Source organism: Elephantulus edwardii, unplaced genomic scaffold (assembly GCF_000299155.1).
Source record: "Elephantulus edwardii isolate Elephantulus edwardi_28Jun2011 unplaced genomic scaffold, EleEdw1.0 scaffold00017, whole genome shotgun sequence".
NCBI lineage: Eukaryota > Metazoa > Chordata > Mammalia > Macroscelidea > Macroscelididae > Elephantulus > Elephantulus edwardii.
In genome coordinates, this window is record NW_006399767.1 from 29,792,689 (window position 1) to 29,812,123 (window position 19,435).

The following is a 19,435-nucleotide window of genomic DNA, read 5'->3' on the forward strand; positions in this document are numbered from 1 at the left end:
CATCTGCATATCGCAGATTGTTGATAGATCTTCCACCAATCTTGACCCCACACTCCTCCTCATAGAGCCCAGCCTCCCGGATAGTCTGTTCTGTATACAGGTTGAGAAGGTATGGAGACAGGACACATCCCTGGTGCATGCCCTTCCCAATTTTGAACCATGCAGTGTTTCCTTGCTCTGTTTGTGACGACTGCCTCTTGGTCCAAGTATAGGTTTCTCATTAGCATGATCAAGTGTTCTGGGATTCTCATTCTTCTGAGAGTCGTATGTATCTTTAATATATATTTATATTTAAAGATACTATGGGCAGAATATGGAATGATCCAGTAAGCATTAAAAGAGGTGGAAGGAGTACACAGAGTCACTGTATCAAAAAGAATTGATCAACATAGAATTATTTCAGAAAATAGCATCTAATTAAGAAGCAATGGTGATAAAGGAGGAAATTCAAGCTGCTTAGAAGGAATTGACAAAAAATAAGACCCCGGGAATTGATGGAATACCAAGTGACATATTTCAACAAATAGATATAAGCCGTGGACATGCTCATCAGGCTGTGCTAAAAAAATCTGAAGGACAACAACGTTGTCTACTGAGTGGAAGAGATCCATATTTATTCCCATTCCCAAAAAAGGTGATCCAGCAGGGTTTGGAATTTATCAAACAGTATCACTAATATCACTTGAAAGAAAAATCTTGCTGAAGATTATCCAAAACTATTAGAATAGTACATCAACAAAGAATTGCCAGAAACACAAGCTGGGTTTAGAAGAGTTCATGGCACTAGGGATATCATTGCCAATGTCAGTCAGACAGATCTTGGTAGAAAGCAGAGAGAGTAGCACAAGAATTTCTATTTATGTTTTTTTACTATGAAAATGCATTTGACTTTGTGGATCACAACATATTGTAGCTAACATTGAGAAGAATGGAATCCCAATATATTTGAGTGTGCTCATGTGACAGCACTACTTAGACTAGGACACTGGTATATGAACAGAGCAAGGGAACACTTGAACAGTTTAAAATCAAGAAAGAAATACATCAGAGATATGGCCTCCTTTCTCCATACATTTTCAGTCTATATGTGGAGCAAACAATTTAGGAGGCTGGGCTTTAGAAGAAGAATGTGGCATCAGGATTGGAGGAAGACTCATCAGCAACCTGTGTTTTGCAGATGGTACAATCTTGGTCACCAGAACTGAAGAGGACTTGAAGTGCTTGCTGAAGAAGGCTAGGGTCAATCTTCAACCTGGATTGCATCTCAACACCAATAAAGCAAAGATTTGTATCACCATGCCAATTGGCAGCATCATAATAGATGGAGAGGAGATTGAGGTTGTTAACATTTTTATCTTGCTTGGGTCCACAGTCAATACGCTTGGCACCAGTAGTCAGGAAATCAAAAGATGAGTTGCATTTGGAAAGTCTGCTGTTAGGAACCCCTCCAGAGTGTGAAGAAGCAACAATGTCAATTTAGAGATGAAGGTGTACCTCATCCAAACCATGGTCTTCTCAGTTTCCTACTATGCTCCTGAAAGCTGAACAATACTTAAAGATGAGAGAGTAAAAATCAATGCCTTTGAGTTGTGGTGCTGGAGAAGAGTATTGAACATACCATGGACTGCCAAGAGAACAATCAGATCTGGGAGAGGGTGAAACCAGGTTGCTTCTTGGAGGCAAGGACTGTGACTCTTCATCTCAATTTCTTTGGGCATATTGCCAGGACATCATACTTGGAGGGGTGGAGGATCAGCACAGGAAAGGAAAAATCCTAGGTGATATAGATTGACACAGTGAATATGGCGATAGGGGTTCAAAATGTGTGTTAGAGACAATGAGATTGGCTAAAGATAGCACGGGGTTCAGAGCTATTGATCATACGGTTACTATGAGTCACAGTCAACTTAAAGGCACATAACAACAGCAACAATACCCCCTTCCAAAGAAGATGTTGTCTTGTTCTCTATTGTAGTGATCACTAAATGGAGATAGTAATTTATATAATAGTATCTTAATTATAGACAAATTTACAAACCCAACCCAATTACAAAGCAACAACAACACAAAAGCATGGAGAATTGAGTATCTTGCCTTACTATAAATTGTAGCACTGAAGAAAAGAGGTGTTTTGTTTAAAGATAAGTTTAGTGCCTAAAAAAATGGACAGAATTCAATGATAAAAAATTACCAATCTATTATGTATCTATATATCTAACTATAGCTACATAAAACCATTCCAATCATATAAATCTTATTGACTAAAATAGTGTAAATGCTCTATGAATTTTGGGACATCCTGTGTATCTAGACAGAAATATATAGTTGTCTTATTTATAAATAGCTATAGAAAAATTAGTATATATATAAACTAATACTTATGTGAAAGATAACATATATGAAAGTATAAATATTTTGGAATTATAGTTGATAATTATCCATGTCATATATTATTTTTTAAACTTTTCTGTGTTTTTTAAAATGATCAAGTATTATTATTGAATATCATTATGTTAAATATGAGCATAAACAGATTCATGAGTGGCAGAACTGAGAGCATATTTATTATGTACAGAACAGGAAAATTAGTTGGATTAGGTGATGGTGGGAAAGGAGCAATGTTTTCTCCATTTGATTTTACATAATCTGAATTTTCCATTAGAAGTATTACTTGATTTTTGTTTTACTGAAGTAGTTTCTCACCTTTTCTTTATAAAAAAAATTCACAATAGTTTTATTTATATAATATTATTTGTATATTTATTTTTCTTTTTCCAGAGAAACTCCAGGCTGAACTAGGTAAGTAAGACAAACTAACATGCACTCTTATATGGGATCCTCTATTTCCTTGAAGAACAAAGTGCTTCGAAATACTGAAACACCCACTTGATAGAATGAGACATGGAGGCACATCTTGACTAAGTTTCAAGTTCAGTTAATACAAGAGACGGTCAGCAAAGTACAGCTCCACAGCCTCTTTTAGGAGTTCTACCTTGATGTAAACTGCCAATTTGGTAGGTCATGGAGATAATAAATAGGTTCTATTGGACCCTTGAAAGAGGCATGGACATTATCACTATTCTCTGAGAGTTACATGGAGGATGGTCCAGGACAACAGTGGGCTGTAGAGGACTTATAAAAGCGAGGCATCACTTACATCCTCTACCCCTAAACCTTTCCAGGTGTTCAACATCAGGTCCTCACTCAGAAGGCTCTGAATCCCATTACTTTCAGAATCGAGTTGTAACTTGTCCAGATGTAGCCTAGACTCTGTGACTGGGTCAATAGTTTTCTTCTTTATTTTTCTTTCTTTGTTTTCTTTTTGGTAGTTTTCCACCCCCTTATAACTGGACTTTAAGCATTCTTTCTTTGTGCTCGAGTGGTTTAGAAAATATCCTGATGATGTTTGAGCCTATTTAATTTCTCCTTTAACTCATCTCCCTTCTGTCCAGATGAAAAACGAAAAGCTCTTTTCTCTGTTGGGTAGAGGAAATGTGTATATGTGTTTGTGAATGTGCATAATTTAGATAACTTTAGTCATACCTTTTAGCACATGTTCAATATTTTTGAGGAAAATTGGGTGGCTAACACACTCTAATCTCTGTAAGAGTCTAATGTGACATTTTGAATTCCAAAAGGACAATAAAGATAGAGGGAAGGGCCTCTAGAAATCACAGACAACTTAAAACTCTGAGGAGGGAGGTACACTTACATGTTATATTCTTTGAGTCTGATCTCCTTCTGCCTGGGTCAACATTTGCACTTTAACAGAAACATTAAATAGAGGAGATTGTTAGTTATAGATCTTGAAGTCAAACCAATGTTTGGGGCAGGTTGACACACATGCCCTTTCCCTCAGAAGGATTTTATTTTGTAATTAGCAATTTCTTCAATTTTATTGGATAATTCCCAGTAATTTTCCATGAAACTTACCAGTCTATATACCTCCACGGAATTGTATGAGAGTTCCTGTTGTTCCACATCTTTGAAACATTGGATATTATTAAACCTGCCATTTTTGCTCCTTCTGTGGGTGTATAACCACACTTCTTTGTGGATTTACATTACTTTTTTCTGGATTATTAATGAAGTTAACACCTTTTAATAATTTTTTGGATATAATTTTCTCCTAAAGAAAGTAATTTTAATGTATATGGATGATGTTAAATAAGTGCACAATCTCTGCATAAAAAAAGAACCTGCGCTGCTAACCCACAGGTCTCACCTTTCTGCTTGCTCAAATTCCCCAGTGGCTCTGAGAGAGAAAGATGGGCCATCTCCTCCCCCTCAGAGGATTTTAGGTGGAGTCTCACTTTTAAGAGTTTTTTTTCAGCCAACAGTACATATTTACTGGGGGTTCATATGCAAAAATTAAAGTTATGCTGTTTCTTTATTCTGAATAACAGGATACATTTTTGGTGTCCAGGTAACTTGGTAAACAAGATGGGAACATGGAGCTTCCCTTTGCATCCTGTCAGACTCAGAAAACGTCTGTGTTCTTGGGAGCATTTTCTCCAGAAGAGGTCCAATATTTCAGTGGATATTCATAAGATACTTCAGGAACATAAAACCACTTTTCAAAAAATTAGCTTGTTTAGAAGGGAAACGTTTACAAATCAGAATTTTATTGACAGTGAGATGCTCTAAAAATTTTGGTTAATGACATACAGAGACATTTTTCTGATCATTGAGTCCCATCTACATAAATCTACAATTTATGTTTATACTCCTCTTATAAATAATAATTATACATATAAAATTTTCTTATAATTTGATAGAAAATATGATGATAGACTAAAGCGAAATCCTGGTGATGAGAAACTGTGCTTCAATCCCACGGGCACACAGTTCAAATCTACCAGTTTCTCCATGGGAGAAAGATGGGCAATCATTCTCCTCCCATGTGATTAATTGCCTCTGAAAACCTGTTGGAGGGTCAGCTGTGGGTCAGTTCCAACCTCTCTGACACTCAAAAGCAACAAGTGCTTGATTGAAAGTAATATAACACACAGATCCAAGAAAATACTCAGAGAATATCTTGTCTATTCCCCACAATGGGAGAGAAGGTTGTCCATGATTGATTTACACTTGGTATTTGACTAACTTCCTTAATTGTTCTTATAATATCTGTCAAGATCATCTGAGAAGAGTGAACTGTGTTTATGTCAGTGTTCCACTGCCATATGCTGGACCTCACTCTTTCTTATAAGATTACTTAAAAGAAAATCTAGGAGATGACTTCTTCAGATTTAAATTTGAAAAATCTGATTGAAGCTCATATTCAAGGCCAAGAGTGGGAATGATTACAAGATCCGTAAGTCATACACCTTTCCTTCTCTACTCATGTTGTATGACAATCTAAGACCTTTATATAGATACGTTTGCTTAACCTCATAATAATCTTGTGATTTTTTGTAGCAATCTTACAGTTTTACAATTAAAAAGAACCCACCCTGAATCAGAGAGAGAGTAACAGATAGTTTAAGGCCATCCAGATCAGTTTAAGAAAGCTAGTTTAATTCTTTAAGTTTTAACTGCAAAATTATTTTCTCATAAAGCAGTAAACTCATCTAATTTTAGATAGGAACAGGTGGCTTAGTGATAGTTTTGGAACTAACATACATCCTGGAATGATTGTACCTTGAACAGGGACAATCTCTATTCTTATTCAACCAAACCTCCAATTCCCAGAGAGTGACTTTAACCTTCAATAGCGTCCCACAGTTGCCGAAAGCTTTCACATTCCATTAGAAAAGTTCTTACTAATGAAACTAGTTTCTTTTTTTTTTTAAAAATAAATCTCTCTTTGTATTGTATATGTTGTATCTAACAGCTTCCTCACAAGTGATTGGACCTTCCCAGCCCATCCTTGTCAGAGTGGGAGAAGATGTACAATTAACTTGTCACCTGTTACCAAAGGCTAACTCACAGAACTTGGAGGTGAGGTGGGTCCGACTTCACAGATATCCTGCTGTTTATGTGTATATGGATGGAAACCATCTGGATAGAGAGCAAATGGAAGAATATAGAGGGAGAACAGTGCTGCTGAGTGATGCCACTGAGGATGGAAGGTTGACTCTGACTCTGAAGATCCACGGTGCAAAAGTGTCAGATGATGGGCAGTACCGGTGCCTTTTTGAAAAAGATGGTGTCTACCAGGAGTCTAGCTTGGATTTGAAGGTAGCAGGTGAGGATTCATGAAATATATATATACTTTGATTTAATGTAATTTTGTCTTATTTTTGAAATTTTCTTAAAGTACATTCATTCTTCAAATCTAGGTTATACTCTCCAATACTGAACCACAGTGGTAAAATAAATAATGTTTAAAAAATTAATAGGATTGAATTTAATTGTTTCAGTATAGAACTTATATCCTTCCTAGTACCTCTAGAAAGTGACAAGACTGATAAATATGATGCTTTTATTTACCATAACCTGTGCTTTCCCAGCTTTGAAAAACCCCAGGTGGCAAAAAACCTAAACACAATCTGTACCTTTCTTTATTTCATTGTAATCTATATAATACATTGTACCTCTTATTAGTCTGACATTCTCCAGATATCAGAAGAATTTTCGGATTGGGTGAAAGCTTAAAAAAAATGCTTCCATAGCAAATTTTACTATCTTATTTATAAAACCATACTGGTTTACATTTAAGGACCCATTGACTTGGGAAAAGAAGAAATATGCTCCCTACTTAGGATAATTTCATCTCTAAAAGTCATAAGCTTGAGTATGTCAGATATTGTGAGAATGGGACAGAGACTGTGAGGATAGGACAGAGTTTAAATCAGTTGTTCATAGCGTCACTAATCAATAATACTATTGTTACAACAGTAATAAAAGTCCTCTACTTCTCATGCACTTAGGGAGCTCTGGTGGCTTAGTGGCAAGAAGCTGTGCTGTAATCCCAAAGGCACATTGTTTGAACCCAATAGCTTCTCTCTAGGAGAAGGATGTGTGATCTCCTCCTATGTGATTTACTGCCTCTGAAAATCCTCTGGAGGATCAGCTATAGGATGGTTCTGACTTGACAGCAACAATAATAAAATTATATACACTAAGACACTCTCATGGCTAGTCTGTAAGAAGTTGTGATGCTAATCTAAAGGAAGGGCCTCTTTGGTAGTTTGAATTCACTAGCTACTCTGAGAGAGAAAGATGGACAATCTCCTCTTGTGCAATTTGTAGCCTCCAAAATCTGATGGAGAGTCACTTCTGACTTGTTGATAGTGAGGTGTGTTTTTTTTGTTTGTTTTTTCTTTTGGGGGGTATTATACACTCATTGAAACTGGTAATACTTATGAATCCTTATTAATTATTATGAATTAATTACTTTAGGTGAAGTTTTTATTATTAGAATTCTTATTAATCCAATGACTTTATCTTTTTTTAACCTGTATATATTTGCTTATGCCATATTTTTTCCCTCAAAAAATCCAGTGCCATTGAGTCAGAAGTGACTCATACCTGACCTTCCAGTGGGTTTTCAGAGGCTGCAAGTTGCATAAAAGAAGATTGCCCATCTTTCTCCAGCGGTGGTGCTGGTAGATTTGAACTGCCATAGAGATGCCACCTTTGGGTTGAACAGTATAATTCCAACTCAATATTTCCCATCTTTTTGGTGTTTTTCAGCATTTAAAACTCAAGAAGAAGGCTTAACTCCTCTTTGGAGACATTTTAAGTTACCCAGATTCAGGAACATTCTGTATTTCTTCAAACTCCCACAACATGTAAGCAATGAAGCCTACATGCAACAAAGATCTCATCAGACAGTACAGTGTCTATTCTCATCTTCCAGAACCATTTTTCATACTCTTAACGGAGGAGATCTGAAGTCCTCCAATATTCGTTTTGCCGATATATTATTGGTCAAGTCACAAAATCAGCCCAAATTCAAGGGTAGAAATGAACAGATAGATTTTATCTCTTGATGTAAGAAAAGCATACAGAGGCCATCTTTGGGGAATAGACTAAAGTAAATCTTGCAGGTAAACAAACAACCATAAATATTGACTACCTTGCCAGAAAATAGAAAATCTTTTCATTACTAATTTCCATTGTAAATACCTGAAAGTAAAAATAAATTTTCCGGAATTAGAAAATATCATTGAGGACAGTCCAAACACTTAAGCAACTTGTTTTCCCCACAAACTTTGATTTAATATTTATAAAGAGACTTAGTATTTTCAGGCACATATGTTGAATTTGCCTTTCAATTGTGATGTTGGAGAAGAGTCTTGACTATCCCATGGACTGCCAAAAGAACAAATAAGCTTTTGTGATGGAGGAAAAACAACCAGGTTGCTCTTTAGAGGCAAGGATAGTGAGGTTTTGTCTTACATACTTTAGGCATATTGTCAGAAGTGTTCATTCCTTAGAACAGGACATTATTTTGGGAAATGTGGAGGGTCAGAGAAATAGAGGAAGCCCCCAATAAGATGGACTGACATAGTGACTATTAGAAGAAGTTTGAGCTTATCAGAGATTGTGAACATTCTACAGTATTTGGCAAGGTTCAAATCTGCTGCTCAAAAGGTTGTTATACATTATGGTTGACTCGATGGCACCTAACAACTATAACAACAACAATAATAACACATTGAGGAGTTAGCTGGACAGCTATCATCTTATGCCATTGGATTTTGCCATAATCATATATTTATAATATTTTGATTCTTTGAGAATATTTCTTTACTTATTTTCTTTCAAGGAACCCTAGTGGCATAGTGTGCAATGTTTTTGTCTGCTAACCGAAAGGTCAGCTGTTCAAGTCCACTAGTTATGTTATGGCAGAAATATGGGCATTCTCCTTCCATAAAGCTTTACAACTTGATAAACATGATAGAAGGTTAATTATTAATTGGAATTGACTCACAGCCAAATTGACCAATACAGGTTTAATTTTAATATTTTTTAAAATCCTGCATATGTAGTCCATGTTCAGGGAAAAATTATTTTGTTCTCAGGACATAAAGTGAAGCAAAACAAAACACCTTGGTCTGTGAAAATTTATTGTCTTAATTTGTTCCTGAATTATTTCAAGAATAATAAATAAGTAAATAAAACAAAGAAAAGTTATAAAATTCTCTTTTTTTGTTCATAAGTAGAATATAATGCCCATGAAGCTTTGCTGTCTTCCAGAAGCTTTCTGAATCTCTTTCTCTTCTCTCAGTGAAATCATAACAATCAATCACTCAAAGAGACAACTGGCGTTTATTCCTTGACTTCTATTTCCCAGACATGGGTTCTTCTCCACGGATTACCATGAAGGAATTAAAAGATGGAGAAATGGAGCTGACATGTTCTTCAGATGGGTGGTTTCCTCAGCCTCATGTGCAATGGAGGAACATGGAAGGACAGACAATACCCTTATTATCTGAGATTCTGACTCAAGACAGCCATGGGCTATTCCACGTAGAGACATCTGTATTGGTCAGAAACAGCTCTGTGAATGTGACCTGTTCCATCAGCAACTCACTTCTGGGTCAAGAGAAAATGGCCACTTTCCCCTCCTCAGGTTGGTTATTTTACATGTTTCAGTGATTGAAAAAAAAATACAAAGACAAAACCAGATGTCATGGTTTTATTTATTTTTTAAAAAAGTTATTTTCTTCTGGTGAACTATCCCATTATTTCTTGCATAGCATATCTTAAGCAGGCTTAGAGATCCTTTTTCCTCTGAGTTTTTCTCTCACATTCCCAGCTAGAGTTCTAAGGCTCTGTTGATCTATGCTAAATCTTAGTGACTGACCCTATTTTCATTATACTATGTTACTCTCTTCTTCTGATGTTAAAATACTTCAGTACTTCTCCCCATTCTCCACCTTTTCCCTCCATGCTCCCAAGTGCATTTTTTCTTGGATTAAACAATATTTTTTCTGAACACTCCATTTCTGGTCTTGGTAATTTTATACTATCTTATCTGAGCTATCCTGGTGTTCTAATGATTTAATTGGAAAAGACGGGAAAAATAATGAGTGCATATGTGTGTGCATTTCTGGAGGAAAAGTCCAACTAAAACTAAGTATAAACTTATAATTTCCAACTAGCTTCTGGAGGACAGAAATAGCTGTCCAATTGCCTCCTTGACAGGCCCAATTTTCAACCTTTCTTTAGCCAAAGTTCTGCTTAGATGAAAAGGGCTGTCTTTATTTTCTCCACTTTTATGATTTAATGAAATATTTCATTACAGAGTCTGTAATGGATATGCTCTGGAAGAAAATAATTTTCTGGAAGGAACTAATTTTCTGGAAGGAACTAATTTTCTGGAAGGAAATAATTTTGGCAATATTACTTATTTTGGGCCTTTTGGGAGCTGTAAGCTGTATGCAGAAGAGGAGAAAGAACTACTAAAAAGGTAGGTTAGATAAACAAACAATATGGGATATGATTTTCTATGTCAATATTATTGCTTACTTCCTCTTGCCTCTCTTTTTGGCAAAAACCATTTCAGATACATTCAGTTCAAGATTCCATAACTCAGTATACAAGAGACCAAGGGCTTACATTATACTACATTAATAAGGATCAATGCTAAAGAAAATACAGTTTATAGTAAGATTAGAAGCAAAAATAAGATAAAAATTCAGCAATTTAATAAAAAATTTTCTATTTCAAAGATGCTTAAAAAAACAAACAAACCCCCAAACAATAGAACAAACAAATATGTCTTAGAAAGGGTGCTGCCGGAGTGCTCTTTGGAGGCAAGGATGATGACCTTTTGCCTCACATATATTGGACATGCTTCTAGGAGGGATTACTCCTTGGAGACAATTATGCTGGGAAGGGTGGAGGATCAGTGAGGGAGAGGAAGATCCTCAACTAAGTGGATTGACATGGTGACTACTGCAATGGGCTCTAGTGTGTCAGAAAGTGTGAAAATGGCACAGGATAGGATTCAGCTGTGTTGTTCATAGGGTTGTTATGAGTCATACTCAACTCTACGGCACCTACCAACAATAACAGCCAGAAAATATTTATTTTATGAAGAGGAAGGAAAAAAAAGTTAGTGGGATAGCATCTTTGTTCTGTAGGCTACAAGTTGAGATTCAGCTAGAAAACATACTCTGTTAGCATGAACATTTCAATTTGATAATTAAAAAAATGTGGTTACTTATTTGTTGATAATTCCTAATATACAGATGAAAAAAAATCCTCAAATATTGATTGAGAAATTGTTATATGTGTGAAGCTAATTCTTTCACTTGAAATTGTTTGTCACAAACATTTTGTTTACCTGCTTTACTCAATATCAACTTTCCCCCTTCCTCTTCCCCCTTAGAGCCTTTCCCTCAAAACAACAACAGCAACAATTATTATTGGAATGGATTTTCTATCTCTCTAGCAAATGTGATACAGAATCAAAATACAGCTCGTTCAGAACTCATTCTTTCTGATGGAAATGAATGTGTGACACCTGGATATTCCTAGCAGAAGCTTCCAGATCTTCCACAGAGGTTTAACTGCCTGACCTGTATTTTGGGACAAGAATAGTTCATGCCAAAGAGGTGGAGTTTGGAAACAATACTGGATGATTTCTGGATGTTGTCAGGAATGATGATATGAGGGAAGGTTCCATCTTTTTGTGAGCAATTAATTTACTATGGAAATTTGCACCCTATCATTAATTTCCCTCTAACCCAACTCTACCTGGATTTGGTCCCAAATGTATCGGAATGTCTCTTTACTATGCCTCTGGACATCTCTCTTTCTATAACATAACCAAAAAGAGCCCTATCTACACATTTTCCAAATGCTTATTATCTGGAACACTATACCCTCCCTTCTTTGGTTTCCTGATGTCAAATTCTTTTGACATTTTCCCCACACCGATGGCATCTTCTGTAACTTCTACAAGAGAAACAACAGTCTTGGGTTCTGGAACCTAGGGTGGCATTCCAAGTTCCAGCACTTTCCTCTTTTTACCACCTACTCACATGATCATCACAGTGTCAACACAAGAGCTTTTTAACTTAACTTCACTCAGCCTTCAGATTTTGTCTGGAGACTGATCTCTTGAGCAATTTACCCTAACCCATGCTCTCTGATATCCTGCCTACTGATCACAATCTGATTATTACTGGAATGGGTTTTCAAAGTACTTAGAAAATCCAAAGGGAAATGGAATTTAGCCTAAAGAAGATAATACACAGACTGCTTAAACCTTTGGTCAGTTACTTAAAAAAATGAAACTCAGTTCATGGGAACTGACTTATGGCTGACATTCCGTGGGTTTTGGGGAACTGTAAATTGTGTGGGAGGAGATTGCTCATCTTTTACCCTTGGGCAACATTACTTTTGGGTTGACAGAGCAATTCCCTACCATCTAGGCCACCAGATCTTCCTATATATCTCTGATATATTGTTGAAAACCATGAAGTATTTGTTGTAGGACTGCTATAGAGCATTTGAGAAAATTACTGGAGGATAAGGAATGGAAAATTTTTTAGGAATTCCAATGCAAGAGAAAGATCAGTTGCATATCATGCATATAGAGAATTAATACTATTTTTTTAGAGCATAATGAAGCCTGTAATTTAAAAGTAATAATGAAGGATTTTTTTTTCCTTTTTCTTTTTTGGAGAGGGGAGCGAACTGGTGGGGAGGGGTGGGCAGGGAGAAAAGTGCAGCAATGAATGAATAAAAATCCAAAACCTCTGTAAATGTCTATTAAAATTAATAAAAAAAAGAAAAAAGTAATAATTATGACATAAACAAAAGTGATAGATGCTATATATAAGAAAATACATTTTAGAGTCATAATGGGTTAAGAGAAAATTAAATGTGGAAGAATGTAGAAAAAGTCTTAAAATCTGAGTGAGATGAAGAAAATATGCAAATGATCCTTTGCTGCTTTCTGCTAATGTAGTCATCACATCATAATTATCATAATTATCATTTATTGCCTTTCCTTTCAACAACTCATCCATTAAATTTTGTTCTCTTTTCTAATTCCTGTTAATTATCCAAATTGATTCTTTATGCAGACTTTTCCTTAGCTTTTTATACTAATGATCTTATATTATAATTGCCCCCTTTTTTAAGCCTACGGTTTGATGAATTTATTTTCTTTAAAATGTAGCCAGTTAAAAAGCCAATGTCTTACATCAATGAAGAATAGTGTCACGCTGACTTCATATATATATATATGAATATATATGTGTATGTATATATATATATATATACTGGCTTACTATCTTTTGAGTGATATATGAGTGTTGTAAGACTAAAGAGAAAATGTTAACTTCTTTTGTAAATTAAACTTTTTTTTTCTTTCAGGATACTGCTTTCAATTTATAAAATTTTGTCCCCAAAAGAACTTAAATCAGTCTTGTGCCTTCTTTGCTTGATAGTATTTCTTTTTCAAGAACCCAAGGTTTTCTAGATATATTTGGAGCATCCTCACTTGATTTAAGATTCAAGCAGGAAGAAACTCTGAATACAAAAAGTATATGGTAGGAATAACTGTAAAATAATATGTAGTTGTCATGGCATTCATGTAGGATGATAAGTACCAAATCTCCCACTTGAAAATTTCGAATAGCCATTTTTCTGTTGAAGATACGGAAGACATACTTTGGGACATAACTCTTTGATTTAACTTATTTATCTCTTCTTTTAATGATGATATATTCTCTAAAAGCATTATCCTCTGTTTTTCTTCAGATAACATATAGATACTTTCTTGTACAAACATCATGCTTGTTTTCATTATGGAATCTAAGTGTTAGATAGAAAAAGAGATGAGAGACAGAGAGGAGAGAAGAGGAAGCTGGTCCCTAGTAATGAATAGGCCTTTATTGAGTAGACTTGAGAGGGATGCCAGGTGACAGCATGCAGAGAAGATAAAAATGGTGTGCAGGCAGACAAGAGCGTTTCCTTTTATAGGGGCTGTGAAGAGATCGATAGGAGATGGTAGTCTACTCAGGAATTTGGGGGCAGTGGTCTTGTCAAGATGTGATTGGATCCAGAGCCCAACTAGGCTCTGGCTGGCCAGTGCGATCTTTCCAGAATATGGTAAGGTCTTATCAAGACACTGTCAGGATTCCTCAAGGAATGGTCAGGCCTTGGGGAAAGCAAGAAACCTCAGTATTCTTCCTCCAATAAGGAAGGTCAAGTGCACAAGCTCTGTAATATTCTGGGGCAGTCACTGCACGAGGTGAAGGAACAGAGTTGCCACTATGCAACTTACTGATTTGTTTTTTATTGTGAGGCCATGGTCTTTACAATTACTTGCTATACATCAGTAAACTGGACAATAACTAGGGATGACAGAAAGACAATAGATGCCTTTAAGCTGTGATACTCGAGAGTATTGAATATACCATGGACTGCTAGTAGAACAAACAAGTTTTTCCTGGAGAGGGTGAAACCTGACTGTTCCTTGGAGGCAAAGATTCTGAAACATCATCTGACATACTTTGGACATGTTACAAGGAGAGACCAGGCCTTGGAGAAGGCTGTCATGTTTGGGAGGGTGGAAGGACAGCACATGAGAGGAAGACCCTCAATGAAATGGATTGATTCAGTGACTGGGGTAATAGGCGTAGATGTGCCAGAGATAAAAAGATTGCCATAGGATAGAGTAGGGTTAAGGGTATTGTACATAGGGTCTCTGTGAGTCACAAGAGACTTGATGGCCTGTAACAACAACCAAAACAACATTGTGATTTTAGTGAGTTTACAGAAAAGTTGGATTTTCAGTCATTGTTGGCACATTTTTATCCCTAATGACTTATTGATTTCTTCTTCAAGTTTTTTCTTTTCCTCAAGATAAAAGACTGATCTTCAGAAAGTGACTCTATTAAATCTTTATTTCACTTTTGTTTCTACTTTATGCTTTTTAACTTATCATTTAGATTATTTATTATATTCCTTTTTCTCATTTTATCTCTTGTTAAAGCAGTGATAAAACTTATCTGTTGTTCAGTTAAAGATATCCGAACATTTTGCATTTCTTCATGCTTTCCTTTTTCTTTCTCTTCAAGTTGTTCTAGAAACTTAGCCTTTTCCTCCTGAAGCTTTTCTTAGCGTTCAGAAACTAAATTTGAAGATGCTTCTTGGACAGATTGAGTGAGTGGCAGGACATTTTGCTAATTGAATCTCAATATGTTGAACTTTTTGTAATAATTCATTCTCAACGTCTCTTCCCATTTTAAATTTGAGAGCAATATGAAGATTTCTTTGTCACAAGTAAGCTTCTGGGTTAAGTATTTTCTGTCTTGCTCTTTGTTTATGACCAGTTTTCCTTTGTCATTCTCAGAGTCATGGATAACAGCTTTGCACTTTTCTTCTTTCTGCTTTTCAAGATTGTTCACTTCTGATTCTAATTTCCTCTGCAGTTCAACTATCTCCCCCCCCCCATTTCCAGTACTTGGTTATGCAAACTTGTTACTTCGTTTAATTTTAGCTATTTGATTCCTCTTCATGTCTACTAGTTAACTCTGAAATACATTGATCTTAGCTCTGTTAATCCTTAATCTTTTAGTTTCTTTATCTCTGTTCTCAAATTTTCTGTTTCTTGTTCAACTAGGATTTTAAGGTTTCCTTCTGATAAAGTGGTATCAATAAATTCAGAATTATTCAAAACATGTGGTTTTGTTGTAAAAATGACATCATGTGCTTCCAGTCTGCAAAAGTGGTAAACTGTCTAAGTAACATTTGCTTGGTCCTCAGACCTTGTTGTAACTTCTCTATAGTCATGCAGAATATTCCCAGTTATATGTAAAGTGTATCCCAAATTGTGTGCTAACTAGAAACTGAATATAAGAATCCTAAAGTTGTATTTTTCTCAGTCATATGTGAACTGTACCTTAAACTGTTTTCCAAGAGGAAAAATGGCTTTTTCCGAAATTAACATTTACTTTTTAAAACAGTTTTTCTCTATGACATTTAAACTATAGCACAAGTTGTCTGTTTACTAGTAACTGTATGTAGACTTTCTGAATGTAAAAATTCTGTAGCTTTAAACTACTGACACTAATGTGTTAAGAAGATTGACGTCTTTGTTTTCAGAAGTGCTTTGCTTATTCAGGGTCTCTTTCCTCTACAAATAAACTTGACAATTTCCATTTCAATCTCCTTTAAAAATGAAGTTGGTATCTATATTGGGATTGCGTTGAAAATGTAGATTGCTTTTGGTAGGATTGTCATTTTTACAATATTGAGTTGTCCTATCCATGGACAGGGTAAAATGAGGCTGCTCCTTGAAAGAAAGGATTCTGAAGCTCCATCTGACATACATTGGGCATGTTGTAAGGAAGGACCAGTACTTGGAGAGGGATATTATTCTTGGGAGGGTGGAGGGACAGCGAAGAGAGGAAGACCTTCAAGGAGATGGATTGACTCAGTGACTCAGATAATGGGGGTTAGTGGGTCAGAAACAATAAGGATAGAGCAGGGTTCAGAGCTGTTTGTACATAGGGTCGCTATGAGTTGCAGGTGACTTGATGGACATAACAACAACAATATCCATGAACAGGGAACATTTTTTCATTTTTTAGGTCTTTTATTGTGTCTCACACAACTGTTGTGTAGTTCTCTTCTTTGAATAGGTCTTTGTGTCTCTAGTTAGATTTACTCCCAAGTATCTCAATTTATGGTTGGCTATTGTAAGTGGTCTTGCTTTTTTGGTTTTGTTCTCAAAGTTCTCTTTGTTACTGTAGAGGAATCCCACAGATTTCTGGATATTAAACTTGTAACCTGCCACTCTACTAAATTGGTCTACTAGCTCTAACAGTTTATTTTGTTGAGTCTTTGGGGTTTTCTGTGTACACTATCATTCTATCTTCCCATAGCAACAGTTTAACCATCTCTTTGATCATCAAGATGCCTTTTATTTCCTTCTCTAGTGTTGCCCTAGAATGTACTTCCAATACAATTTTAATAGAACTGGTGGTATTGCGCATTTTTGTCTGATCCCTAATATCAAAGAAAATGCTTTTTAGTATTTCTCCATTGAGAATGATATTGGTTCTTGGTTTTTCATATATACTTGACCTCAAAACCTACTACACAGCAGTAGTAACCAAAATAGCACGATATTGATACAATGACATTGGTTTATGTACAACAATGGAAACAAATTGAGAACCCAGAAATGGTTCCATATATCTATGGTCAACTGATTTTTGACAAGGAAATAAAACCTATCAAATGGGGAAATGACAATCTCTTCAACAAATGGTGTTGGCAAAACTGGACTTCTACCTGCAGAAAGGTGAAACAGGATCCACATCTCACACCATACACAAAAATCAACTCAAAGTAGATCAGAGTGTTGGGAATAAAGCCCCGAATCATAAAGTTCATAAGAGACAAACTGGAATCATGATTAGAAAGCCTAGTTTATATATGGTATAAAGAGCTTGCCAAATACAACCAACAAGAAATGCACAACCTGAAGAAGACAAAATTGATGAATGGGACCTTCTAAAGATTAAATATGTGTGCTCATCAAAAACTTTTCTCAATAAGGTGCAGAGAAAAACTACTGACTGGGAACAAACATTCAGACAAGGGTCTTATAACAAAAGTTTATGTAATACTCCTGGGCCTCCGGGAAAAAAACACACCAGGAAACACAACCCAACAAAAACCAATCTGTTAATCCAATTACAGAATGATAAGAAACATGGTAAGACTTTTCACAGAGAAACACATTTGGATGGTCAACAGATACATGAAGAAATGCTCAAAATCACTGGCAATATGAGAGATGCAAATAAAAACTACAATTAGATACCATCTTACCCCAGTAGCAGTGGCAAAGTTTAGCAGGGCAGCAAGTAATAAATGTTGGAGAGGATGTGGCAATATAGGAACTATTATATATTGTTGGTGGGATTATAAAATGGTACAACAACTCTGGAAGGCAGTTTGGCGTTTCTTCAGAAAGCTGAACACAGAAATTGCATGTGACCCAGCTGTTCCACTGCTTGGAATATACCCCAAGAAAATGAGAAATGAGCCATAAATGGAAAGTTATAGGCCAATGTTCATAGCAGCATTTTTCACCATCATAAGAAACATTTGGAAATAGCCCAAATGACCAACCACAATAGAATGGATTGAGAAACTATGGTACATTCACACAATGGGCTACTTACTACTCAGTATGCAAGAACAATAATTTTATAAATCACTACCTAACTTGGGAAGGACTGGAAAGCATTATGCTGAGTGAACTAACTCAGTTCTATAATGACAAATACTTTTATACACCCTTTATTGTATAACATGTACAAGGATCCAAGGCAGGTAGGGGAGTGGATGGGTGAGAATGGAGGGGAGTTTCATCATAGTTTGATCATAATCACAAATTGATGGGTGGAAAGAGAGGTAGGTAAAAGAAAGGGGAAATATCTGGTGTGAAAAAACAATGTATACACACTTTGCAAGTAAACCAGTATAAAATAAAAGTTTTCTTTATTTTTTTAAAAGAATTTTGACATCTAATCCAAGTATAAAAACTGATAGCCATCCTAAGATGCTAATGCAGTTTTGAGAGGATTCTCTCTGTTGTCCCAGATCTGCAATGACATGCTTTGGATACAGCAGTCTGTCTGTCTTATTGGCGAGTGATACAGAAAGAACCCCTTGTGTTCACTAACACTTCTATTGGGATTTATATTCCTTCAGTTGTTGCTGGTATGTGCCTTTGAGTTGCCTGCCACTCATAGTGACGCTGTGTACAATAGCTCTGAACCCTGTCCCATTCAGGCACACCTATCTCTATTACCCCTATTACTGTGTTAATCCATCTCTTCCTGGGTCTTCCTCTCTTGCACTGTCCCTCCATCCTTCTAAGCAGGAAAGAACCCCTTGCGTTCAGTAACACACCTTTATGGCAAATAATCTGGTGCTTCCTTAGAATGTTAAGAGTAGAAATACCATTTGATTTCACCTTCCTACCACTAGATATGTATCCCAAAGGAGTACAAGCTGAGACACAAACTGACAGACCCACAGCCATGTTTATTGTATTGTCTTTCACAATAAGTAAGAGTTAGAAACAACCCAAGTGTCCATCAATGGACAGAGGTTAAATAAATCATGGTACATTCATCCAATGGAATGTTGTTGTTATGTATCCTCCAGTCAACTACAAAGGATTTGAATCCTACCCTATTTTGTGCCGTCCTCATTATCTCTGATATATTTGAACCCATTGTTACAGTCACTGTGTGAATACATATTTTTGAGGGTTTTCCTCTCTTATGCTGGCCATTCACCTTTTTCAAGCATGATGTCCCTTTCCAAGGACTGGCCCTGCATACAGTATGCCCATAGAATATGAGATAACCGGCGCTGGCTGAAAATCGCCTGTGACTTCATCCATAGCCACTGGTGAGAGTCAGCGCCCAGAGCCATCAGGGGCTTTAAGCTCGTTGCCCACTGCTGTGGTGTGGACAGCTGAAACCCAGACCCT

General features: G+C 36.2%; 1 protein-coding gene and 1 pseudogene across 1 annotated transcript in view; both read left to right on the forward strand.

Moving 5' to 3' along the window:
* The window catches only part of BTNL2 (butyrophilin-like 2 (MHC class II associated)), a 25,137-nt gene extending 11,782 nt beyond the window's left edge, over window positions 1-13,355 (forward strand). Inside the window, exons 4-7 of the mRNA XM_006882205.1 lie at window positions 2,779-2,799; window positions 5,834-6,187; window positions 9,245-9,523; window positions 13,285-13,355. Coding sequence (XP_006882267.1) covers window positions 2,779-2,799; window positions 5,834-6,187; window positions 9,245-9,523; window positions 13,285-13,355 — 725 coding nt within the window. The remainder of the gene's footprint in view (window positions 1-2,778; window positions 2,800-5,833; window positions 6,188-9,244; window positions 9,524-13,284) is intronic.
* A 562-nt stretch (window positions 13,356-13,917) lies between these two features.
* Window positions 13,918-19,435, forward strand: part of LOC102874515 — a 12,501-nt pseudogene continuing 6,983 nt past the window's right edge.